Below are 27,645 nucleotides of genomic sequence, written 5' to 3' on the forward strand. Positions count from 1 at the left end.
ATCATCAGGAACCAATTTATCTTATCTCATGACATTCTTAATTAACGAACAAAACAAGGAAATACGTGACAAAAAGTTAGAAAACCGAATGAATACGAAATTACTCAGGGTGCCAATTAATTAATATGGAGAACTCTCAACAAGTTTGCTTTTGAACGTGCGAGTTAATGAAGTTAATTACTTCTTTGTCATATTACTTAAGAGAAAACGTTGAATTCTCTGTACAAACATAGTGCCCATTTTCCTCCCACGATGTTACAAACTGAAACAAATCATACACTAACGAAAAAGTACGGTGACTGAGCCTGAGAGAATCGAATCAAAGTCAAAGTCAAGTTAAAGTCAAAGTCAAAAACATTCTTTATTTAAATAGGCTTACAATAAACACTTTTGAATGGTCAACAATGTACAATATTCATCTTATTCTAAATATCAGAGCAATTTATTGGTGCAATAAACAATATTGTTTTAAAACTACATTTAATTAATAAAATTATATCAATCTAAATTGTGTAAAAAATACTAGTCTAACAACTTCTAGAATAAATTCAGAACGTCAAAAAAAATTATATAAAAATACATTGAATTATCAATCAATCATTAATAACCTATATAATTAATTGTTTTCAGCAACACTTGTATCCCACGGTGTTTCATCATTAATGTAATCAACGTACGCGGCTAACGTCCTTACCACTAGACAACCCTTACTCATATTAAGGGCCGGCAACGCACCTCCAACCCTTTTGGTGTTTCGGGTCTCCATATTTGCCTCCTACCTCATAAAAAATAGACCACCCAGCCGAGCCGCCGCGGTACCCGTAGAAAACTGTTTCGTGTATGGAAAATACCAATTTTAACACTATGTGCTCCATGGTTGTTTGTAATCGCTTACCAGATGGTGATCAGATTTCTCAGCTTCTTTGCCTCCTTTGTGTACCTATATTTCAAATCAGGTTAATATCCGAAGAGGACTGCTTCCCACGTGGCGCCGTGTTATCCATGACGGTCAATACAAGCACGACAATGCCTGGTTCTCCTCCTTGAATGATAAACGCATAAGGCGTCACGAGCAGGCCTCTAACCCCCGCCCATCTGGGGAAGCATACACCTGCCGTGTGTGCGAACGAGGGATCCTCTCTCGAATTGGGCTATACATACAGCCACGAACGTAAGTGTCGCAAGGATGCTGCTTGAATCATCTGTTATACAAAAACGAAGTGTGTAGATGTAAAGGCGTGTTCCTGTTATTAATATCGGAAGAGGAAAATGGTGACTATGTTTATATGAACAACCGGTCTCGGATCGGTTGTTCCTTTTTGTCTTAGGTAATTAGTACTATTAATTGTTTACATGTAGGTTCGTGGATTTCACATGATTTAACAAAGCTTCTACAGGGTAAAACTCTATCTTATTAAATAGCACGATACAGATAGGGGAACGTAGAAAGTTAGGTAATGGCTTCCTAATAAAGTTTTCTATTAAATTTTCTGTGCAGACTTAAACTGGTTAAACTCGTTGTCAAGAATAAATGTGATTAATTAACAATCTATTTAATTTTCTCATCCAATATCACATGTGGCGTTTTCATGCAAAAGGTACCATAATTATGATCGTCTAAGCAAAAGGACGGACTAGCAGGTTATTCGTATAAAGACACGCTCAAATTTAGTCCTTACTTAAGCGACAATGTGCTATATTTTACTTAAGAATGTCACATATATTTAAGTATTTTGTAAGAGATTGAAAATATTGCGCTAAAAATGATTTTATTCCATTCGAGACCCTTGATCCGTGGCACCTTAAGACTCTTGAGAGGCCCTTCGATAAGACTTAAGAGGCCCCACAGGAAACATAAGGGCTGGCAGTTTCCAATTTTGACGTGACGTGTCGGGTTTAAATTAGAATATAAATAAAGGGCATTTTCAAAAATTGGGACACAAAAATAAGTGAATGTTATATTGTCTTCGGTTACCGCGATAGTTACTCATGAAATAAAACTATGGAAACGGATTAAATCGCGTATAATGAATTTAAAATACATCCCGACGTTTCGAACTCTTTACAGCGTTCGTGGTCAACGGGTGACTGAGGAAAAATTAAAATGTGCAAAAGCTACCCACTTACAAGAAATATTAACGAACCATGACCACAAATAATATAGATTTCTAAATTCATTCATTTTTTAAATTCATTATACGCGATTTAATCCGTTTCCATAGTTTTATTTCATAAGTGAATGTTGTTAACAAAAATTAACTCGATGTCAGTTTTGTGACGACAAACTACAGTTGACTTCTACGACACACACGGAAAGAAAGGGGTTGTTGAAATTCTTAGCCCGTCACCACACGGCCAGCCAAAATTACCTACATGATATTTATAGTCTTTTTTTTCTTTTATTATTATACTCTTGTCCACAGAGTTTATAAAGTTATATTTTATCACATAAATATTTGTATAAGAATAAAATGACAAATGCCAGTTTTATCCTCAAAATACCAGACAATACAGACAAAACACGGGCCACGAAGCATGATCGAAACGTCGATATCAAACCAAGCTTGCATTTCGTTTACAAACTTCCAGTTCGTGTTTCGACTTTAAACGATTTTCTGTTTTACATGAAACTGAGAGAAAGCTGTTATGCTTAAGGTTGTATTGTATTTCATTATTTCATAGTAATCTTTTAGCTATTTACCATCTGTAAGTGAGTGTTTCTGACACCAAGACTTATCTTAAGGTACAGCGGGGAAAATCTCGACTGGGGGACAAATGTAACTAGTCCATTTTTTCCATGTTTTACAATATTTGCATTATTAAATGGAGTGTCCACCGGTTATATATGGTAGGCGTGTTCAGTGGATACATGTAGAACTCAACATCATCAAAATGGATTAGTAACAATTGTCCCCCAGTCGAATTTTTGCCCCGCTGGTACAGATTACACCTTTTAATAATTAGGTACTTCTTAAAAAGAAATATGTATGTAAGTTTTATTTTTAAGTAGTATATACTCGTAGTAACTTGGATCTATCATAGATCATGCTATGGTCTGTTGTGGCTACAACTAGGGTAGCCACATCTATCAGCATTGGGCACCGCATTTTGTGTATGAGAAATTGCATCGGAAAGCTGAATAAAACTATGCGTACGCATGTCTACACTAACGAGCGATTTCTCATTCATAATATGCGGCTCAATGCTGATATATGTGACTTCACCCTTATACCAACCAATTGGAACCCTAGGCCACTCTACAACCATGACAAAATGACAAGCAGTAAGAGATTTCTAACAATCTGGATTTCTAACAAATTGGTTGACTGTACACATCGTATATCAGGATTACTATAATTGTAAAACAATGCATGCTTTTTAGCATGCAATAAACTGTACCTGTGTGGTGACGGGTTAAGAATTTCACCACCCCCTTTCTTCCCGTGGGTGTCGTAGAAGGCGACTGTGGGATATGGGTTAAATTGTGGCGTAGGCGAGAGGCTGGCAACCTGTCACTGCAATACCACAGTTTCGTTTTCTTTCAACCCCTTATTTGCCAAGAGTGGCACTGAAGCTTTAGTAGTTTCATGTGCTCTGCCTACCCCTTTATGGGATACAGGCGTGATTGTATGTATGTATGTAATAAACTGTACTAAATTGTAATGGATTGATAAAACCAGCCCAAAACTTAGCAGTTAATAGTACGACATATTCCATTAAGTATGGGTCAAGTTAGAGCGGTATTTGACATGACAGATGACCGGCGTATCGACATTTCCCATAGTAAACGATATGCTATAACCTTCGGCCCGCGGTCCCTTCCCGATCAATCTTTAACCTCTCCTCATTCCTTCATAAGGACGCGATTAAGCCTTATCAAAAACAAGTCGTAACGTCTCGAGTTTTCCCGCCACGCCAATGTGTAACATTTTGACTAATGATCTGTCAATCTGTCAGTCTTAATGGCCTAATTAATATTTATGATCCTATAACCGAGTTACTGTATTAATTGTGAGTGTATTAATGGTGTGTTTTTGCCCGCAGAATGCTGTGAAGGCAGTGGAACAAGGCGTCAGAGTCATGGTGAGTTTTTGTTTTAAGAATTTTGCGTACAAATACGTCATTAGGATAATTTATAAGAAGAGCTTTAAATGAGGCCAATGATAATAAGCTCCTTCAGTCATTAGAGACTACGCGTCAAGTTGTTAACGATTCTCTACGTATTTAATAAGGAATATTAACACAAGTCTACAGTAACTGATACTTTTCAACGGGAGCTGACATGGTACGGATTACGATGGGAGATACTGTTATTGCTTTATTTTATCCTTCTAATTGTGCCATTTTTCCTCAAACTCAGCATAAGTACAGAGAAAAGTACCTAATATTAGAAATTGTAGTCTCACAGTGGCATTTTTTCAACTTCCAAAGTACCTAATACTAATGTTAGTGATTTTAGAAACACTGACCCTAGTTTTAAAAATAGTAAGTACATTATGGTAGTGAGTAAACTAAAGTAAAAAATTAAGTGACCTCTTCGTACAAACTTATACCTCTATACACACCAGTGGCGGCGCGTGAAAATGTTCGTTGGTAAAGCCGGTGGAGTTTTTGGGATCTGTTTTGTATGGACTTCTACAGACGCAGAAGAATTTTAAGGAACCCGTTGGGAATCGAGTTGTATCGACGCTACGCCACTGATACACACTTAAATGCATCTTACTGTACAGTAAGTCGCAAAAGTGCATGGCGAATTTATCAATGAATTCATTCATAATTTCTCCATTTAATTTTACAGCTCACGGTACATTAACACTTTCGAAACCGGGCTCTACGCGGCGCTACGACATTTTCGCTACATACGGGGAAACCCATGTAATCGGCTACGCTTCTACGAGCGGTGTGCCCGACAGTCGGGTTCTTGGTAGCGAAAGTGTTAAGTACAAGAAGATACTTATTCTAAATACCGGGATAAAAATTCTATAACGGTATAAGACATCATCGTAGGCATCCTATTACGTTATCCAACCTTCGAGGTGTTATCCCGTTCTACTAATCAGTAGGACGTGATTAGAGCCAGCTAATCAACGCGCCTCCGCCGTGTCGGCAGCGACACGCCGCCAATTAACAGACACGTACAAAACAAGTTGTGAATGAAGGGACATGTAACGGGTTTTGGAACGTGGACACACTGGGCGGAAAAGATAAAATAATAATAATAATAAAATACTTTATTGCACACTACAGGAGAAAAAATAAAATAATTCAGAACAGATACAACATGGTAGGTAACAACATGGAAGATAAATAAGGTATAAGAAAAAAGAGTTATGCTTGATTAGATGTCGCCTTTGTTTGATACTCGGTCAGATGGCGATACTATTAATATTTGAAACTATAGTTTGTTAACATAATTATATCCGTTCAATGATATGGATCAGAATTTTAAGACTCTCCAAAAGTTTACTTTTAATCCTGTGGCAAGAGATGGCGTCATCAGTTTTGAACAAGCGGAAACGTCCGCTAAAGATACTTTAAGTTTTTATATTAAAGGAAAAAATGGAAATATATACGCTTCCGGCGGGTCTCGAACCCGCATCAGGTGAATTCTCAATACGACTTAAGTTCTGGTGCTGCTACGTGATGTAATCGTATGTCGGTAGATGTCGCTATACTTCCTTATGCACACACACCTTTGGGGTGGCAAAGGTGTGTGTGCATAAGGAAAGGAATGGAAAGATTTGCGAGGTCTTCCGAAGGCTTCCGCTAAATTGTTTAAGAGCGGCCGCCTAGTCTGCGGCTGATGCGAGTTCGAGTCCCGGCGGAAGCGTAATTTTTTTCCCTTTAATATAAAAACTTAGACGACGTCATTACAAATTATAGTTTGACAATAAGCCCTGTTACTCCATTCTCTTTTGTCCTAGTGTCGAGTGATATATATCGAGTGCGATATTTTCTATGGCATAAACAGGCGTTACAAAAGCGAAGCGCTGGTGGCCTAGCGGTAAGAGCGTGCGACTTTCAATCCGGAGGTCGCGGGTTCGAACCCCGGCTCGTGTCAATGAGTTTTTCGGAACTTATGTGCGAAATTTCATTTGATATTTGCCAGTCGCTTTTCGGTGAAGGAAAACATCGTGAGGAAACCGGACTAATTCCAATAAGGCCTAGTTACCCTTCGGGTTGAAAGGTCAGATGGCAGTCGCGTTCGTAAAACTAGTGCCTGCGCCAAATCTTGGGATTAGTTGTCAAAGCGGACCCCAGGCTCCCATGAGCCGCGGCAAATGCCGGGATAACGCAAGGAGGATGATGATGATGAAACAGGCGTTACAATTTCAAAAACTCTGTTAGCTAAATTCCCTATATTTCACAATGTATACCTACTTATCTATAACAAAACAGTCGAGTTCTGGAACTACTGGCGATGACGCCAGAACATAGCCAGCTGGCGGTGGCAGCGTTAGCAAACTTGGGGTCCTAGCGTCTCGCACAAAGTTCTGAGCGTCAAGAACATGTGCGATATACCCCCATCGCTAGTTAACGAACTACGTGAACAATGAACACTGAACGATTTAATATTTTCAAATGTTCTCCACAAAGATCTGCCTAGCAAATGCTCGTTTTATGGGTACAACGATACATATGTGTTATCCAAACTAAATATTATAAATGGGAAAGTGTATGTGTCTGTTTGTTTGTCCGTCTTTCACGGCAAAACGGAGCGACAAATTGACGTGATTTTTTAAGTGGAGATATATGAAGGGATGGAGAGTGACATAGGCCATTTTTTATCTCTTTCTAACCCCCCACTTCTCTAAAATAGGGGGTGGAAGTTTGTATGGAGCATTCCACAAATTTCTAATTTAACGGGAGCGAAACCGCGGGCAAAAGCTAGTATTATATATTAACGATTATAGTTTTAATAACCTAACCACAAAATTAAAATTTTGAAAAACCCCCGACCGCGACCTAGTGGACCGATTTTCATGAAACATGGCTAAGAACACTCCCGACTAACACAGCTTTCAAATAAAAAAACTAAATCGAAATCGGTTCATCCGTTCGGGAGCTACGATGCCACAGACAGACGCACACACACACAGACAAACAGACAGACAGACAGACAGACAGACAGGTCAAACTTATAACACCCCGTCGTTTTTGCGTCGGGGGTTAAAAATACTACAGTCATATCTCGATATACAAAATATATTTATCATACACAAAATAAACACCCTTACAACGATCAATCATGGATTTCGTTGTTACTCTTCTAGTATTCCGCTACTGGATGAACAATTTTTTGCCCGCCCACCCGCGCTCGGTTACCTCACAGTTACCGACTGTCAAAAACGCGACCAGTCGGCCTGTTATATCTCACTCACACACGAGCTTAGTTAGACTGTGTGTAGGAACGCGCCTTTTTCATATATTAGATCGCTATTGTCTGAGGTGTGTCTATACACTGAGAGAAAATACAACCAGTTTTCATGTTCGTTCAACAAGTTTTTTGGTTAAAATAGCGCCTACGTGCTCTTTGGTTCAAACAACAAGCTACTTGTCATTTGAATCGGCAATATATTTGAATCAACAAGTCGATTTTATAAAAACAACCTGACACATATTGTTTTAAACATACGTTTGGCTGATTCAAACGGATAAACCGCAACAAGTCGAACTTGTTAAATTCACAATGCAAATTTCTCTCAGTGTACCATCCATTATCCACAACAATTACAAGCTGTAACACGATACCACGCCCTCAGAGCCCTTACGCCTTTGAACCTAAACTTGCATTATTGCCTTAATTGAACTGAACCTACGCCAACAAACTGCAATATCAGATATCTTGACATCGAGCTAATATCTAATTAAACGATATGTAGTGGGCAATTAACACGGGAATCTGATTGGATACAATACTTGGTTTAATTAAATAAATAAAGTGCCTGAAGAGAAAGCTTCAATAAGCTCTTAATTGCAACCTAGGAGAACGGTAATCTAATGAATAATTTTAGTGAGTCTAATAGAGACCACCTTTTGTACACTAAAGTTTGTTTTTGTGTAATAAAGTTTAAATAAATGAATAAATTAGCTTAAAATACATTTTTAAGGCATAACTTGTTCGCGTCTTGTACGATAATGCTACCCATGTATATATACGGGTAGCATACTCGTATTTAAAGAAACCCAAAGCTGGTTTTCATGTTGGGGGCAAAACTGTCATATATAACATCTCAAAATCTCTCTATCGTGTAAATAAAACAAAAACAAAATATCTCTAAAATACCTCTTATCCATCAATATTCGAACGAACCCCATTTCAAACGCATGAGCGCATTCCTATTCCATTTCGAAAAAGGAACGAACACCAAGTTTAAACACTCGGCGCAACCAATGAAGTGGACTCGATTGCGCTTTCGAGCGGTCACTTGCACTCTTCGTCCTAATTGCGATCCTCTGTGCCATGTCCGCGCGTAACGAACTTTACAACTCCCATTCTTTTTTTAAGTATTTTCGAAAATAGAACGCTCGCCCGAACACTCCGGGCCAACGAGAAGTTAAATAACAGAAACGTAATTCGGAGTTTTGTTTGAATAAAAATGCAAACGGAAAAATTAAGCGAGGGCACGGAATATTGAAGTGTTCACCGGCCCGCGAAACAGCTCATTACTCATAATTAGCTCTCGTAAACTTCATTCGGCGTACTTTTTGCAATTACTTTTAATTACAAAATACTCTCGCTACACTATTTGTACTCATAATTCGTGTTTACCGAAATTACATTATGCATTCAAGAAATTACGAGTCGAGAAGCTGCAGCGTTTTAATTCCGTAGACAATGTTTTCATTTGCAGTAATAACTGAGTTGCTCTGGAAGATACAGACGTGGTGGAAGAGCAACGTTAAATAAAATTCTCGGCAAGTTTTATTCGCTTTGATGGAAGACGTAATTTGGAGTAGTTGTGCTCTACAGTATAACTTTGGCATATAAGATTTGTCTTAATTTTATTGTAAGTGAGTTTTCACAGTATCCGATCCGATATCGGATGTAGGACCGATATCCCATACATTACAGGCGCCTTCTTGGATTTTTTTCATTGAAATCCTTACATCCGATACCGGATCGGATAGTGTTAAAACGGACTAACTCAAGACGCATCATGTTAATGACAAATGACACTCAAAGTACCTGCTAGTTTTAAGCTTGACTCTATCTTAAATTTGATAGTTTTCTCATGTGTTCATTGAAACAAATTCACTTTTATCGACGAATTAAAATAAAGAACATTTCAAAAAGTACAATAACGGCCATCAACTTCGACATCGTTCGAAACGGTTGAGCGTTCGGAATTCGAAAATCGAAAATGGCCGCCAGCGGGCCAAGACCCGCAATAGGTAATGTGACAGGTAATTTCCCGCGCCCAGGTTTATTGTCGCCTCGGCATTCGGATCACGTGGTGCACTCATCAAGTGGGCTTATGAATTAAAACGTGCTTAGATTGCTTTTTCGATGAGGAGATGCACTTTGGTAGTTAAAGCGTAATTATTGCAGTAATAATGGTTAGGGTGTTTATTAGCATAAATGCTGTGTTCGGTATCTAATAATGGGATATTTATACTATTGGGTTGGTAAGAAAGTAATGAGCGAATCATAACCAATATTGTAATTATTATTTAATTTATTATTTTAATCCTTTATCAAAAATATAACGGCCTTCGTTATCTACTACTTGTCTCCATCGTTCTGGTAAAGAATGAATAGCATCGGCGAAGAAGTTCTTAGGTTTAGATTCAAAAAAACTCAGCTATGTACTGTCGTAGATGGGCTTGATCATCGAACTTTTTTTCATTCAAGGCATTGCTTAGCGATCTGAACAATGCGTAATCCGTAGGTTCCAAGTCTGGAGAGTACGGTGGATGAGGTATCACTTTCCAACCTAGCTCCAATAGCTTTAGCCGAGTCACTTTTGCAATGTGTGGGCGAGCATTGTCGTGTAAGAAAAAACTTTAGCATGCTGTGGACGATTCTGACAGATTTTTTGGTTTAAATTTTCAAGCTGATTACAGTATACTGATGCGGTAACAGTCATTCCACTTGGTAGGAGTTCCCAGTAAATAATACCATGAATATCCCACCAAACGGACAGCATAACTTTTTTCGGGTGAGGCTCTGTTTTTGGTGCCTCTATTCCTTTTTCGTTTGGAGCTAGCCACTGACGTTTGCGTGTGTGATTTATATATAAGACCCATTTTTCATCTCCAGTGATAAGATGGTCCAACCAGTTGAATGTGCGGCGAAAAGACAGAAGTTGTATGCAGATATCGGCACGGTGGTTTAGTTGATGTCTATCAAGTTCGTGCGGTATCCAAACACTGTATTTGTAGTTTTTTCCCAAATCGTGTAAATGTGTTTCTATGGTGACATGAGAGCAGCCTAACTCGATAACAAGAGTACGACTCGTTAGCCTCGGATCTCCTTCAATTAAGGTTTTTAATTTGGCTACATCAATCTTCACCGGTCGACCAGACTTAGGTTGATCTGATAATGAAAAGTCGCCACTACGAAACCGCTGGAACCATCGTTTCGCCGTGGCCTCAGACACAACTTCAGGAGCAACACGCTGACATATATTACGCACTGCTTCGGCGGCTGAATGGCCAGACTGAAATTCATATAGTAAGCAATGCCTTACATGCACTTTTAATTCGTCCATTTTCTTCCTTATATTAGCTCGGCGACAGCTAGTGAATGACTGACGAGAAACTGTGCGACTCGCCCTTTATATACTTTCGACCATAGAAGATTCTAGAACTCTCTCAAAAATTTTATGTGGAATTCAATCGATCGCTCATTACTTTCTTACCAACCCAATACTACGTTGTTTTTAACTACTGTTTAGGTTAACCTCATATGTATCTTATGAACCTCCAGGTCTATTTGTATTACTTTAGTTTCTGGTACAGTATGTACTTCATATATGTATGTTTATTATGACTGTTTGTGTTCTAAATAAACTAAAAAAAAAAAAATACCGGTATGGAAACCGGTAGTGTTCTTGAATAGCAGAACTCAGGAATTTATACCGGTATGGATATAGACTGAAATATTTTCTGTATATAAATAGGTAGGTATGCTATATTTTGTGTTGTATTATGTGGTTCATAAATAACACTAAATAATTGTTGTAGTAAATAGTTTAATTATTATGGAAAAAGTTCTAGGTCAATAAAATAAATTTGCAACTAGGTACCGCAGTTCAGCTAGGCTTATACAGTTACAATTTTTTTTTTCTAATCGAACCTAAAACATTTAAAAATAAAAAAGGAACAACATTAGGTATATAGCAAAAATCTATTTCTGTGCTGACAGAAGTCTTATTATCCGGTATTTCTGGATTCCAAAATCCCGGTACTCATGTCCTACAATATACTAAGCTGATAAATAAATCACTTGACAGTGACTGTGTGTAATGTATGCGGTATTGTAGGATGTACCGAAGCGTGTGCGTGATTTGTGAGTGTTCCAAATATGGAACAATATGGAACACAATGCTATTATGTAAGGGATAACATATGTGCAACATTCGCGCGCTTGGACTACATAAAAATATTCGATGATCAAAATAAGAATTTAATATCTTATATACTTACTCTTAACATTAATGACTGTAAATCTTACTATGAGAAAAAAATACCCCCAGTTTTATTTCATTTTATGGCGATAACGGAATGGAACAAACGAAAATTACTGAACATTTTGAAGACTTTTTTTCTTTACCTTACCTTTAACCGAAAAAGCTTTCCATTCTGACTTATGATAATAATGCTCAACATAAAAAAAAAAGATTTTATACACAACTATGAAAACTGTAGGAATTTCAGAATGCAACAAATAAATACGTAGAAGGTTTGTATTCTGTATTCCACGGAATTTTCCGTGTAATCAAATAAGATGTTTCAAAGGGTAATATAATATCCATTTCGCTGAATCACATCGCTATTCGCTACAAAGTTTTAAACTGTCCGGTGATATTTCAACTGACGTTGTCCGTTGCGGCACTAGGGGCGAATGTTGAATTTTCCGTTGATCTTTTTGCATTACCTAATGTAATTGGTTGCCTGGCTGTTACATATATGTTACCTACTTACTTAGTATTCTTGACATATAAATAAATAAATAAATGTTATAGGACATTCTTACACAGATTGATTGAGCCCCACGGTAAGCTCAAGAAGGCTTGTGTTGTGGTACTCAGACAACGATAATTTACAATATACTATATACATAGAAAACACCCATGACTCAGGAACAAAGATGTGCTCATCACACAAATAAATGCCGCTACCGGGATTTGAACCCGGGTCCGCGGCGTAGCAGGCAGGGTCACTACGCGCTAGGCCAGACCGGTCGTCGAATATGTTACAACTAGGGAACGAAATAGGCTAATTGACACGCGATTGACGCGTGGATGATGTTAGATGTCACTACAAATAAATTGCATTTACTGATGTATGGAGTTCCAAGTCTTCCCTCACTTATTTCCTCTATGTTTAATATGTACTAGAGTATAGTACTTGTAGATAAAGCGCACTTGCGGACTCTGCACTGACATGCAGCAGCAGTTGATGCGGTAAAGGTATTTCGACTATTCCGCCAATGGCTAGCTACTAAAGGTTAAATGCAGTCGGTCGAAGTATTTTACAAATTTCGCTGGCGTAGGGTTTGCATTTGAACTAATCCTTTTGTGTGTTTCATTGACTGCATAGTTTAAGCTAGTACACTTTTAGTGTAAGAACAAAATATATAGAATATAATAGGATAGAATAGAATAGAATAGAAATGATTTATTGTTTACCGTGTACAATAGATTAAATTTTTATACAAACATATGTCTCAACGGCAACCCTTTACGGATATACAATATTACTTAAACGAATACTACATGCTATTTGATTTACATGCTAGTTCGTCTCATACATAAAGTATTCATGCATACTTAAGACTCGTAAAACTATTCTAGCGCCAAGGTACGATCAAAAGAGTTCTTATGACACTGACAGACTATAATTATTATCCGTATCTAATTCATCAAATGTTATAATATATAATCCGAAAAACATCTGTTTGTTACAACCAAACCACCGATAGTACTCTTTATTATACTAAGAGACTGTGACCAAACTGTTATTCTTTAAAAAGTAAAAGAAAAACTATTCTTAAGATATGAACTATTGCTTTATCTACATTGCAAACAAAACAATGCACCACATTATTTGGCAATTCGTGCTCATCTCTAGAGCATCAGGCTCGGCCACTCTCGGCAGCGGTCGGCAACCATCGGCCAACTAATCGCCGACGGAACGTAACCGTCGACTCCATTAGATTAGCCCACGTCCAAGACAAGGACTCTTGGCTCCCGGTGAGATGTTACCTGCATTCTCCTCTTATTGCAAATTGATCCGTTTAACCCATTTATATCTTTTAAACTGGCTCCGACTTAACCTAAATGCCCCGTTATTTATAGTAATGCAAAAGTAATGCAACGCTGCGCTAAAACTAAATAAATAGCCACCACTATAAATCTTTCTCTCGTTTGAAAAATCGCTGTGTACCGTACATTTAACCTACGTTGTACGGCAATGTTTCAGGCAAAATCGACTAATCCAACAACGGCAAAAGTAAATTTTGAGCACGCTCATCAATAACCATTTTGACAGCTAAGCCGCCATTTTTCATTTGGTTTGCAGCTTCGAGAACCGCACAGTCAGAGGTCGCGAACAAAAAGCGCCGGTAAACATGGCGAGAATTCGTTTTAAAAGCCATTACATTGAAGGTTTAATTTCACTTTGGATTTTCTCGAGCGTGTCAAAGGCAGCGTTGGAGGTGTGGCGGGATTTTTCGCCGCTAATACTCGGGAGCGCGGTAGGTCAACTTCCGAGTCATTTATTCGCAAATCGCGTTACTGCAGCGCGCAGATCGGTTTACATCAAATTACATGTCTGGACTAGCTAGCTTGGATTTATTATTGGCCCATTTCGCTTGATTGCGTGTAATATTTTAAATGCAGCTTTGTTAGCCGGTGGTTCTGGTCACGAGTTGTTTGAGCTACTTAATGTGCCTTTCTATAAGGATGTGTAACTTAAGCTAGAGCTGGGAAACGTGAACCTAGGCTTAGTTTTCCATGATGCATGCATAGGTAAACTTAAATTTCTACTTTTTCCACGTTTAGCCTATGACATTCAGGAAATTACAGATTACTTGAGTCACTTCTCGACGATACTCTAGCTCGACCGGGACAAGTGGCGCAACGGAAAAAGGGCCTATTCTCAGCAGTGGATGATGTAGGGTTGACAATGATAATGATGGAATACTGAAATAATAATTTCCTACTTGAAATACCAGACTTTAGTACAATTAAAATAAAATTTAAGACTTTAATTAAACTTATTTTATACTTTGAAGTTAATATCCTCCTGACACCGAGCATTTAACTTAAATCACTTGCCTCTACGGCCGAAAGTACTTTACAAAGTATCAAACTGTTTTTGTTGGAAAGGCCGAGACATTGCAAGTTAAATAAAACATAAACTAGGCGCTTCCTGGGTTTTCACTGAAACAAATGTTTTTTAATATTGTTTGTTAAAGACATTAAGCATATTTGTGTACCGGTATTTTTCGTCTTTTGTAAAGTACTTTCGGCCATTAAGGCATAAGTAGGTTGCGAGTGTAAATTAAACAAGTTACTTAAATTTTTAATAAAATTTAATGTAATGTCGCAAATGAAGTACCAAACATAATATTTTATTAACAACATAAACATAAAGTAACAGTATCACCCAGTGAACTTTCAGTTTTAAACATATTTATTAAACTCAAAACAATTTAATACTTACCTACTGAAATCTTTTTTTGCAAACAGGAGCTGCTCCTGACTGATTGGAAGTGCTTAACATATTATTAATTAACATTTTGCATGAAATATAATAATATATGAAACATATAAATCAATAATTAAATTTTTTACATGTTTACAAAGTAAATCAATTCTACATAACGACGGTGAAGTAACAAGAACTCCTAAGTACAGGTCGATTACAAAGATATGTATCCACTTTTTCACCATATTGCATTGTAATAAGGTGAAAAAGTTATACATATCTTTGTAATCGACCTGTACTTAGGAGTTCTTGTTACTTCACCGTCGATAAGTCAAATCATTCTTTTCAAATAGGAACAAAATTATGGAAATCGCCTTTAATTATTAAATAAAAAATATCCCACATGAAAAGTGAATCATATCTGATTCAAGTATCTGGGAACCTTCTCGGTTATTTACATTAAACAATAAAACTTAAGCTACCTAAATATTATAGGCTCAGGTTAATTATCACAATTAGACAGTTTAGACTTAGATTAACCAAGAAACGTTATAAAGAACTATAAAAGTCAGACAATTGCGTTTTGGTGTCAAACATAAATGCATAATTATTACAATTAATCGACCGTTGATTCAATTGAAGTTGCTTTGATCACTGTTGTAACTGTCGCTCGAGTTTTCATCAACCGAAGATCGAGTTTCGTTTATAAAAGCGTGTATATCCTCGTTGTATTCTTCATCATCACTAGAATCTTCAAATTCGGATTTATTGAATAATTTCGTAATATCACGTTCTCGTAACGCTGAAAAACATACATGCACGACTTTAAGTATAAGTGCCGAAAGTGATTTACACAAGATCAACTTCACATACTTAAAACATAAACTACAGACGAAGTGCCTTTCTGTAGGTTTAATAATTTTACTGTGGTTTATTTACGCTATTTTTATTTATTTACACACAAAAGTACTTGAATTTGAAAGAACATATACTAATTTACAATTAATTAAAGAACATACATTGAAACACTACAAATTACTCAAAATATTTTAAGTTTTACTTACCGTGTCGACCACGTACCGCCATTGTTGTAAACTCCTGAGCACGCGTCGCAAGAATGGCGGCGACTAAGTATGACATCTCTGTCGAACTACAAGGTTAAACTATCGCTATTGCTTAAAATTCATTGGCTGCGACCAATCACGTGTCCAATACAATTTAAGCGGGAAAAAACAAATACTCGGTATTTGATGCTACCTGTAGGCCGGTCGTCCGTAGTCGATATAAGAAGTTCAAAAATATTCGGCCTTTGGAGTACGGTTTATTTAGCACTATGCAAAGGACGCCAGGTGTCAGGAGGATATAGATTATTTAAAGACCTACGATTAAGTAATTAAAAAGGTAGTGTACTTAAAAGTTTTATGGGTGCCATGCCATGCCACATTCGTTAAAACTTTATTAGATAATTGCATTCTAGTTATTACCACATGACATATTAATTAAAATAGTTATAACCCTTGACACCCTTGAGCAACCCTTTTACATTATTTTTATTTCACTCGCAGCTTGCTAACGTAGATGGGTACCGGTTCCGGGAAATACAAAGGAATACCTTTTCGTGCTACATCTGTATGATGACACGGTACCTAAAAAATACATTACTATTTTGCTACTATCTCTTCTGTATACGTCGCAATTCATCCAGCATTTAAACTGCCCCATTAGTGAGTGTTTGCTGAAATTTCACAAAGACAAATCGAGTTACACGAGCCAAGCTTCGTTTATTTCCCTACTGTTTCACATATCGCAAATTAAATAACGCGGGCGACGCGAACAGCAAAACTCGAGCCTTATTTTTTTTATGGACTTGAGGGCGGTGTCGGGCCTTATTTAGATAGTACAAACTTACGGGGTAATTCAAACCTACAAAGGAATTAGAATGATATTTGACTCATGTTCTTTAGCTATCGCGCACTTCGTCTCTTATGTCATGTATTGCCTTGATTCAGACGAACGATAGCTAACGTGATTCACATATCATTCTTGATGTCAGTGATCGAATAGGCTGGTAAGCAATGCAATGCTTGAAAAAGACTTGTCATACACAACTCAACACATGGCGATTATATTTCAAAGCATATTACGTCGTCCTCCATTTTATTTTTGAATCCAATAAGGATGTTTTTATTTGAAATTTCAACAGACACTCCTCCTTATTGCAGATACAGTATAAGGATCCTTTAGGAACGGAATGTCACATAATAAGCATAATTTTTAGTTAGTCCCTGCTTTAAATCCTATAAAAATAAAGAAAAATTAAGATGAATAAACGAAAAAAGAATGACGTATTATTATAATTCTAGTAGAATATCAAAACTAGTATACATAAAGCGCTTCACATGTCAGCGAAATAGCAAGCAAGCACATCCAAGCAATACATTTCCAATATAATTTTGCAGTCGCAAAATGCACACCGAAAATGAAGCTCATTTCATGCGGCTCATGAACGCATTTAATCGTTCCAATTTTAAAATGAGAACTATTTACGACGTTCGGAATTTGAATTGAACCGTTGGCAGCGATGGAAGCGCGTGGTGCGTTTAGAAATTGCACTATTTAATACGCGACCTGATTTGAATTGGGATAATAAAATTACCATGAATTTTATGTTACTCGTAGTTTGTCAAATGCATTACAGATAGTCATAATTAATTATTTATAATATCACAAAATATTACATTTTAAATTATTTAGCTAAAATATTTATATTAAAATTAATTCAATTTCAGTGCAATTACAATTTCCATTTTTAAATTATAGGAGGTAGTAATTAGATACCATAGGGCTTATTTGTTTTAACTTAATTAATTGATTGGTGTTATCAATTCATAACCCGTTTCCATACTTTATTAATAAAAAAATTCATTAAAAAGAAATGTGCTACCTTCCTATTTGTTTTAAGAAAAAATTGTATTAAAAGAAATACTGGCTGAATATACCCAAACGCCACTAAATTAAAAAAAAGCTGACAATCGCCGGGCGGGGTCCTATTCTGTAGCGTGCGTTATTAAATCGCTTGCAAGTCTTGCAACGCACGCGAGGCTCCGTGACGTACTAATTGCCAGGCTCGGCTCGAGCGGCTTATTACAGGGTGTTCTCAACGAGGGAAGGATCATTGTTTTTAAGGATCCTGGCGAACTTAGCTGCGGTATTGTTGGTGGTTTTAAAAACAAAGGCGGGAAAGAAAAATAGTGGTTAATTTAAATGTAAGGAGGGTGTTTTGTGAAAATAGGGGTAGTTTTAAAAAGTTGTTTATGAGTCTATGTTAAATAGAAATAACCTTTATAGTGTCAAATATTTATTTTATATACATAAACTGAATTATGTTGAGTTATTAAATTAAAAAAAAACTAAGACCACGAAGACATATCGTCGCTGCGCGTGCAAAATTCGCTATGTGATTTTTAACGATTTTTCGTTTTCAATGCCATTTTAAACCTTATTTCTAAATACATATGCTCCAAAAACAGCGTCGAGCTCATTTCAGTATTACAGGTTTTATCAAAAGTAGGTATGTGATGCCCATACATTGAATGTTCCTCCTATAATCGCTAACTGCAATAAATCACATAACTACATTATCTTCTTATAACAGCAGTTTTGGAATTGCGCCTGCTATGTGAATATAACACATAGCTATATTTTCGGAAATATTGTACAAAAAGATGTGTTAGATGTTTGTGCCCGATTTGTACAATCTCATACACAGCGATAATTTTGTACTATTTGTAGAAATCGTGAATGTTTCCAGATCGTGTGTTTTGCGTCACATAGCAGGCTTTTCTTATAAAAATCTAGCCTACTCTCTTAAAACTTGTTTAAATGGTGTATGGTAGGTGGGTTTGTAGTCAAGTATAACCTATAACCAGAAAGTGTAGTTCCCTTTTTATTGAGACTATGTCTGAAAGTACTCACTCTGACCGAATAGTTATTTTTTAATATTTGTTAAAAATAAATCATTTAAAATTGATTTTTAAGATTAACTGTCAGAAATTTATTAGTGTTTAGTATAATGACAAATTTCGTGTAGGGTTCAGTGCGTGTAAACGTATTACAAACTATCGAAATACGATAAAGTTATGCTAAGTAACTTAAAAAAATAGCAAGTGATTTAACATTGCATTGGTAAGACATCGTTTTGTATGAAATTTTGTGTGATAAGATCTATCTATCCTTTCTGGAAACATTTTAAAATAAATAAATGAAAATAAAATGTTTAATAAATGAAAAAAAGCTGACTTGAGAAATCACACAAAGTTTTGAGTTACACAGATATTTTATCGTTTTCGGATAAAAAAAGAAAAATGGAACCCTTACACAATTATGTACTTTCTTGTCAATCCGTTTATCAATTTGTCAATATTATTTATTTCGAAAAAACCCTATATATACTCAAGTGTACTATACCGTTCCTTGAAGCTGTAAAAAAACCTTATTTCTAAGTAAATACAACATAGGTTAATTGAGTTGAAAAAAAATCTACACTCTCAAGGAAGTCAAAATTAGTAGGGTACTTCCGTTTGACCTAAACTATGAAATTTGGAAAATAAATCGTCTTACACCATACATGATTATTAATATAGTTGTGAGAAAAAAAATAGTAAAATATACACGTAACCTTCGGTGTTCGAGCCAGACTAGCATTATCCGGTTTTTTCAAGTTAAAAAACCGGCCAAGAGTGTGTCGGGCCACGCTCAGTGTAGGGTTCCGTAGTTTTCCGTATTTTTCTCAAAAACTACTGAACCTATCAAGTTCAAAACAATTTTCCTAGAAAGTCTGTATAAAGTTCTACTTTTGTGATTTTTTTCATATTTTTTAAACATATGGTTCAAAAGTTAGAGGGGGGGGGACGCACTTTTTTTTCCTTTAGGAGCGATTATTTCCGAAAATATTAACATTATCAAAAAACAGTCTTAGTAAACCCTTATTTATTTTTAAATACCTATCTAACAATATATCACACGTTGGGGTTGGAATGAAAAAAAAAAAATCAGCCCCCACTTTACATGTAGGGGGAATACCCTAATAAAACATTTTTTTCCATTTTTTATTTTTGCACTTTGTTGGCATGATTGATATACATATTGGTACCAAATTTCAGCTTTCTAGTGCTAACGGTTACTGAGATTATCCGCGGACGGACGGACGGACGGACGGACAGACAGACATGGCGAAACTATAAGGGTTCCTAGTTGACTACGGAACCCTAAAAATGCATAATGAAATCTTATTCAATACATAAATGTTTACATAATACCACATTGAGCAACTTTGTAACTGAAATAACCTTCATTCATAAAAATTAATGGAAAAAATATATTATTATAGTTGTAATATATTGGTAGTAATATATTAATTTAATCGAGTTTTTTATTATAGTATTGTGTATTAAGCTTATAGTATTAAATCGTGTTTTTTCTGAAATAATTAATTCGAAAATGAATTGCTAAATTACAAATAAACAACAACATAGTTAATTCAAATCATATGATTAAATAACCATGTGACGATAAAGTGCACAAATTGTATTTTGTTCCTTAAGAATAAAATCTAGTTAAGTGATTGTAAGACACATATCGGTTTTTTACGACTCAAATTATAATCGCTATGTAACATATTTATGAAAAATTATTTTTTTAACCTTATAATAACTGAAATATAATTTCAAGTTATTTCTTAATGTATGCAAAAGTGAAAATACTTATGCCATAAAAATATTTATTTATTTATGTTCAATAATTGCCGAAATAAACAGTTTTTTGTCTCCTGTAAAATAGGTTAAAAACACATAGCGAAATTTGCACGCGCAGCGACGATATTTACTCCTAATGCACACCGCGACTTTTATAATGGCTTTACCTACTTAAAGTTACATCAGTTGATGTAGGTACATCAAAGCCAAACTAAAACATTTCAAAGCGCTACATATATTTAAACAGTTATCATAGCTTTAGCTTTATTAAATTCATTTAAATTATAAAATTAAACATTTTCTACAACTACAGGCTTAATTAACAATTTTTAACAACTCCCACTAATAAGGACGCATAACAACCAGTAACCGAAATAATTAGTTCACAAACTGCCATAACTTTCCGCATAAACCTACCAACATTGATATAGTGCACCGACGTCCCTACAATTACATGTTAGTCGGAATTTTGGGGTAGATTTATCACGCAACTCACATTCCGGAAAGATTGCTATCGATTTGAGAATGCCCCCCTCATTGTGAACTCGTGTGACAAACGAAATGGCCGCTCGCGGGGAACCAGAACAATTTCTACAGCTTAGACTTTTTTCTTGAGCAAAATGTGCCTATCACATATGTATTTTGATATGTTTATTCTCTAGAATATACCTGATGTTCTACTATTTCAAATACCTGCAAAATCTCGGATGGCGTTGATATATCTTAATTGATAAACCTACTCATGATGAATCAATTTCTTTATTTTTGAACACAATATCTCGCTTCCATATTATCTAGCCCACAACATACTGGACAGAAACTCGATTCACCCTTCAACAACTTTCCCCAAAATACTCCGCGACAAAGACTCGTCTATGTCTAGTTTATTTATTGGTGCGTCCCCGGAGATTGCGCAAAATGTGCCAAGTACCGCCTCAATATATCTCACTTTTTGTTGACAATCAAGTGCGATAGAAAACATTTTAATTCACAAACCAATTATTTACGTAAACAATAAAACTCGCTTTGAAGTCACGCGACCAAAATGACAAATGAACGGAATTCAATTTAGTTTTTTTCTCCATTTAATTATTGAGCGCAGTAATGCTGCTATCATAACAAACCTGTACGCTCGCGTGCCGCGTCCGTCACTTTTTTTTGTTTTTGTTTTTATATAAACAGAACGCTCCTAGTTCCCGGTTTTATTCCATTCAGCCACGCGGGTGTACATACTTTTATAAATATTCTGGTTCCACTAGTTCAGATACTATCTGTATGCTTTTCGTCAACGGCCTTTGCTTTTTCATGATGTGGTTTTTGGAATTACTTTTTAGCGTTCTTTTTATCCTTTCATTGGACATTCCGCAATTTATTCGCTTTTGAACTCCGCAGCGTATGTAAAGCTATTCAGTTTATTTGGTTAACCTAAAACGCCTTTGTAGGCTCGGATTTTTAGTAATCTCCTAAATTGACCAGCAGAAAAACTCTGGTATGTTTTACGAAATTACCTTCTTTGTATGTCAAATCGATTACTACAAGAAAGAAACTGCGTAACAATTGGTCTGGAAAAATAAATTGACATCAATGTAGCTTATTGACATTCTCATCAACACAATCAATCTCCGCGCTCGGTTGGGCTCGATACAGACGAAACAACTTATGTTTAGTTGCGAGACCATGAAATAATTCGTAATAAACACTGTACGAAACTTGGTTGCAAATAATATAGATAAAATATTACGTATGGCCGAAGTATAGTGATACTTCGGCCATACGTAATATTTTTATCATGCGATAGGAAACAAACGAGCAGACAGGTTTCCTGATGATAAGCGGTCACTGCCGAACATGGACACCCGAACACCAGTGTTGGAGGAGCGTTGCCGGCCTTTAAGATAGTACAGTAGTCTTTTTGATTATGTTTTTTTATTTCCGCTACCCAAAGGTTGTCTTGTAGAGATCGCTCTTTAGCGATAAGACCGCCTGTTGTCTGCCTCTATTTATAATCATTTGTTTTGTCTCCACTGTATCTTTTGCCGAGGTGTGCCAATAAAGAGTATTCTAATATCTATCTATCTATCTATCTACACTCTTTTCTTAAAGGTTTGAAGGTACTACGTTGATTTTAATTATAACAGAGAAACCTGATACTTAACAAAAAAGAACTGAAATTTGTAAGCAAACACTGCCACCCATGGACACCAGAAATAGCAGAAGGGCTGAAAGTGCATTGCCGGCTTTTAAGATGAGTGCTCGCTCTTTTCTGCAGTCCGTGAAACTCTTATCATGAAACGTGATAATCATTTTCTCGTTCCCTAATTTCATGGAGCCTTGCATATCAACTGCGGGCATCGAAATCGACCTAAAATAAACTTAATACACGTTAAACTTTCGAGACATATTCAAATAATTAATGAATCTACGGTTGTACTCACGTTATTATATCGCTATTCCTGCGACATGTTCATGAGCGGCGCGTCCAGTCTACGGATTTTAGCCGCCGCGTCAACTTCTATACGCCTGAAGAGGGGCCTCCAAATTGGCCCGAAACATGTCACAGCAATAGCGATATAATAACGTGAGTACAACCGTAGAATCATTAATTATTTAAAATAAACTTGTCTACCATTTTCATCTAATTATAGTTTAAACTTTACCCAGGAACTTTACGATCTGCCGTCGACAGCACTGATTCAATATTGTTTTCGGAAGGAAATCTGGATAATGGAAATTAGAAGTAAACTGTATAAGATGCTTCTCGCAGTGTCTGAATTGTTTTACACCACAGACCACCTCAAATAGATGGAGCATTCAAGCCGGAGATCACCACACATATGATTTTTCGTAGTAATTAAGTATGGGAACGCAATCGCTTGGTACAGTTGTATCAATTCACAACCAGCACTCGTGTAATTTAGGAGTATTTATAAAAAAATAGTTTTAGAGTTGAACCTGGGCTGTTATATTAAACAGAGTGGGGCCTGTAACAAAGGCTAAGAATTGAACTGTAGGCTATTCTCCTTATACTGATCAACATTTGTTCAGTGGCTTTTAAAAATTATGAAGTCTTTAAATTTTTAATTTTTCATACAAAATAAATATTAGCTTCAATGTACGCCATTATTTTTGTCATTGACGTTGTCGGTCACACTTTAGACTTAACAGAATTCGCAATACATTACCTCTTAGAAAACACTTTCAAGGGTGATAAAAATCAAAATACAAGTTATTTTTAAAAGTCGCCGAACAAATGTTGATCAGTATAAGGAGAATAGCCTACAGTTCAATTCTTCGCCTTTGTTACAGGCCCCACTCTGTATAATGATGTAAGATGCTACTCAATGAGGAGGCACACTGACATTTTATCCCGCCAGGCGGCGGCTGTGCAAGTGTCTAGGCATGTCACTGGCATTCATTATGTGTGAGAGAGAGAGAAAAAAAACATATCATCTTCTCGCTCTCGCGTATGAAATTCTATATCTGTGCAATGCAAGTGCAATGGACTAATACGGTGGCACCATCTGTCATAACCTTTGAGTGTGCCTCCTCATTGTGTTGCCCAAATCTTGATTTTTTACTTATCATAATAATTATGTCTGTCGTCGATCGGATAAGGAACACGGAGCTGCACTACAAAACAGGTATCGGAGATAAGAGTTTTGAATGATTCACGGTTATTTTCATTAGACTTATATAAAAGGTAATCACGGTCTATATCCCGGTCAATATAAGTCTAAGGTATCGGAGATGCTGGTGTGAAGGTAGTCAAGCTCCAGTGGAATCCACATCTGTCGGAAGCATCCGGAGAGATTGGGGCAGAATAGCGACCGAATTGATGCCACAAATTACCAGAGGCCGAATAGACCAAAAATGAGATGGCGGAAAGACCTGGACTCATTTTGTGGCGGCTGGCGAGAGCATGCACAGAGCAGAGTTGGCGGAAACTAGGGGAGACCTTTGCCCAGCAGTGTGACACATTATAGGCTATAGAAAAAAAATGTCTAGTGAAGTGTTGACCACACGCGGTCTTTGTGAACGTTTATTACGGAGTCGAAATAGGTAGTCTGTGTTACATTACACTGCAGCCTGCGCTCCTAATTCTCTTGATTGCTCCCAACTTTGTAGTCGAATTGCATTTCAAATACAAACCGTCGCGTAGTTACGAATTACAGATAAAGCCTGCCTGCCATTCCGGCCATGAAATATTGACAATTGGGTAAAATATTGCCATGCCGATTGACGAATAATGGGTAAAGTGTGCGTACTTTGTGTCACCTATAGTAATATAAGTAGTTTCGGTAAAAATATATCTGCGACAATGTTTGAGTGATTTAGATATGATACTTTCTTCTTCTTTATAGCTTCCCATATCCTTATATTAAAGAATGCTTATTATGAACGCCACCTTTCTGTTCTTCGTCGGCCGGTTTCGCAAAGTATCGTGGTCGTTTTCTGGATATTAGCACACCTTACGGCCCAGCCACGACATTGGTCTAAGCGCGACAGCGGTGAGCGGCAGCCATACGTGCGAATGAAAAGTCCCATCGCTGTGTCTCGCTCCAATATATGGCCGCCGCTCACCGCTGCCGCGCTTAGACCAATGTCGTGGCTGAGCCGTTAGTGTAACTGTAAGGCCTGAGTGCATGAGCATAATGAGCGTACAGCGTGGCGGGGCGTGCACATGCATGACAAACAATTGCAGGTCATACGTGTCCTGAGTCGACGATGCGATGAGACGCGACGGCGACGGTCGCGCGACCGTCGCCCACGCAAGACACGGCGTGAGTCGACGACTGCAATAGGGTGGGCATATAAATAGATATTATAGGACAGTCTTACACAGATTGACTGAGTCCCACGGTAAGCTCAAGATGGCTTGTGTTGCAGGTACTCAGACAACGATATATCCATACTAATATTATAAATGGGAAAGTGTGTATGTCTGTTTGTTTGTCCGTCTTTCACGGCAAAACGGAGCGACGAATTGACGTGATTTTTTAGGTGGAGATAGTTGAAGGGACGGAGAGTGACATAGGCTACTTTTTGACTCTTTCTAATGCGAGCGAAGCCGCGGGCAAAAGCTAGTATAATATAAAAATACTTATATACATAGAAAACATCCATGACTCAGGAACAAATATCTGTGCTCATCGCACAAATAAATGCCCTTACCAGGATTCGAACCCGGGACCGCGGCGTAGCAGGCACGGTCACTATACGCTAGGCCAGACCGGCCGTCATATGCTCGCCCGCCCCGCCAAACGCTCCGCTCTGAACTTCCACTTGTAGTTTCTTACCAATTTCGCTTTTGGAAAACATTTAAAAAGCATGTTTAATTATACTCTGTCAAACAAGTCAGTCAGTAAATAAGAACTAAGAAAACTATAGGTATCCTTTTCTCCAACACCCTAAAGAAAAGGATGCATACAGTTTTCTTTGTTCTTATTTACTGACAGACTTGTTTGACAGAGTATATAAGTATAGGTACAGTTTTACATATTTATATCAAGGGGATATATCGCAATAATGAATGCAAGTTTTTATCGCTGAATTAATACGTGTCGTTCCCACGGCTGCGGTTTATCGCTCAAGCATCCATCTAACGGCCTTCTCTATTCAAATTGCCTTGCGATGATAAGTTAAACATTTGAATGGAATCCGTGGAAGTACCGATCAGGCTGGAACGTATATTTGATGTCACTCATCAAACTCAATTTATACGATAACTTTATCAATTTTTTTATACCTACCTAATTAGGTATCTGACTCTTACAAAATCAACGCAGGTACTTAATTTCACTATGCAAGAGTGCCTTATTTTTCCAAAAATCTACTCGTAATTATTATATTACGCTGAACGACCAAACATTTTGTCACAGAAACAAACAACATACCTGGTAAGCAGCAATTAGGCCGCCCTCCTTAGCTATACTTATTTACCTATACACAACCCTATTAGAACCGTTATGTCCTTATCGTCCCATGACGGCATTATCTTGCCGTGTAAGCCCTCTAATATACAATATCATGTCATATCGCGCGAACCTTAATGTACCGCAAAACAGCACGTCTACATCACTATACTCTTACGCCAAAGCGTATATTTTATACTTAAACCCCATGTGACTTACGACATTTTAATAAAATAAGGTTTTAAGAACATGGAATTAATACTGCATTATAATAACGTGTAAGGGATAATAAAAACATGAGTTAATGCCACGTCAGACGTCGCGTTTCGTAAAAATGAGCTTTTAATGGCTGCTCCACACACGGCACTGATCGTTTTTCTATTAAGTGTAATTTCAACGTGTGTTGCGCGGCGATGTAAAAAGCGGACTATTTCTTTGGCTTGATTGAAGTTCCATGATTTGCATCCGCTGTAGTTAAGATTATCTTTACTCGTATTTAATCATTTTATCATCATTCGCCTGCCCTTATCCCAGTCATTTGGGGTCGGCGCAGCATGTCACCTGCTTCTATACCTCCCTATCGTCCGTCATCTCATCATTCACTTGCTTTCGCTTCATATCATCTCTCACACAGTCCATCCTCCTTTTCCTCAGTTTTCCTCTCCCGTTACTTCCTTCCCCATGAGTAATGACTCGTATTTAATATGAAAGAAATCTGGTTGGTTGAAGTAACTGGTGACCGAAGAGCTGGCGAATTCCTCGCACAACGTATCAGCATTGCGATACAGCGCGGAAATGTCGCCAGTATCCTTGGTACAATGGCTCAAGGGCCTATTTTAGACATTAGCTAACTTTTAAGTTTAGTCTTAGTTTCTTATATAATTATGTAAATATGTTCATATAAATAAAGAGTTAAATTTTTATGTTATATAAGAAAGTGATATGACATCTGAAGTAAAAATGTTCATATTTGTTAGGAAACTTACGAGACTTGAATTCCTGCTTACGAACTTAGCAGAAAGATTATTTATTGCCAATGATTTCATAGAATGAACCCTGGATATCCGTTTCTAAGTCTGCCAGTGTGCCATACATTGGTA

At 37.0% G+C, this 27,645-nt stretch overlaps 1 protein-coding gene across 3 annotated transcripts in view; it reads left to right on the forward strand.

Moving 5' to 3' along the window:
- The window catches only part of LOC125227585 (leucine-rich repeat neuronal protein 1-like), a 476,226-nt gene that overhangs the window by 341,761 nt on the left and 106,820 nt on the right, over positions 1-27,645 (forward strand). For 2 of the 3 annotated variants that reach the window (XM_048131927.1, XM_048131926.1), the window contains one exon: positions 4,045-4,083. The exons of the other annotated variant lie outside the window; for it this stretch is intronic. In XM_048131927.1, coding sequence (XP_047987884.1) covers positions 4,045-4,083 — 39 coding nt within the window. The remainder of the gene's footprint in view (positions 1-4,044; positions 4,084-27,645) is intronic. 3 annotated transcript variants of the gene reach the window in all.

Source organism: Leguminivora glycinivorella, chromosome 6, assembly GCF_023078275.1.
Source record: "Leguminivora glycinivorella isolate SPB_JAAS2020 chromosome 6, LegGlyc_1.1, whole genome shotgun sequence".
Lineage (NCBI taxonomy): Eukaryota > Metazoa > Arthropoda > Insecta > Lepidoptera > Tortricidae > Leguminivora > Leguminivora glycinivorella.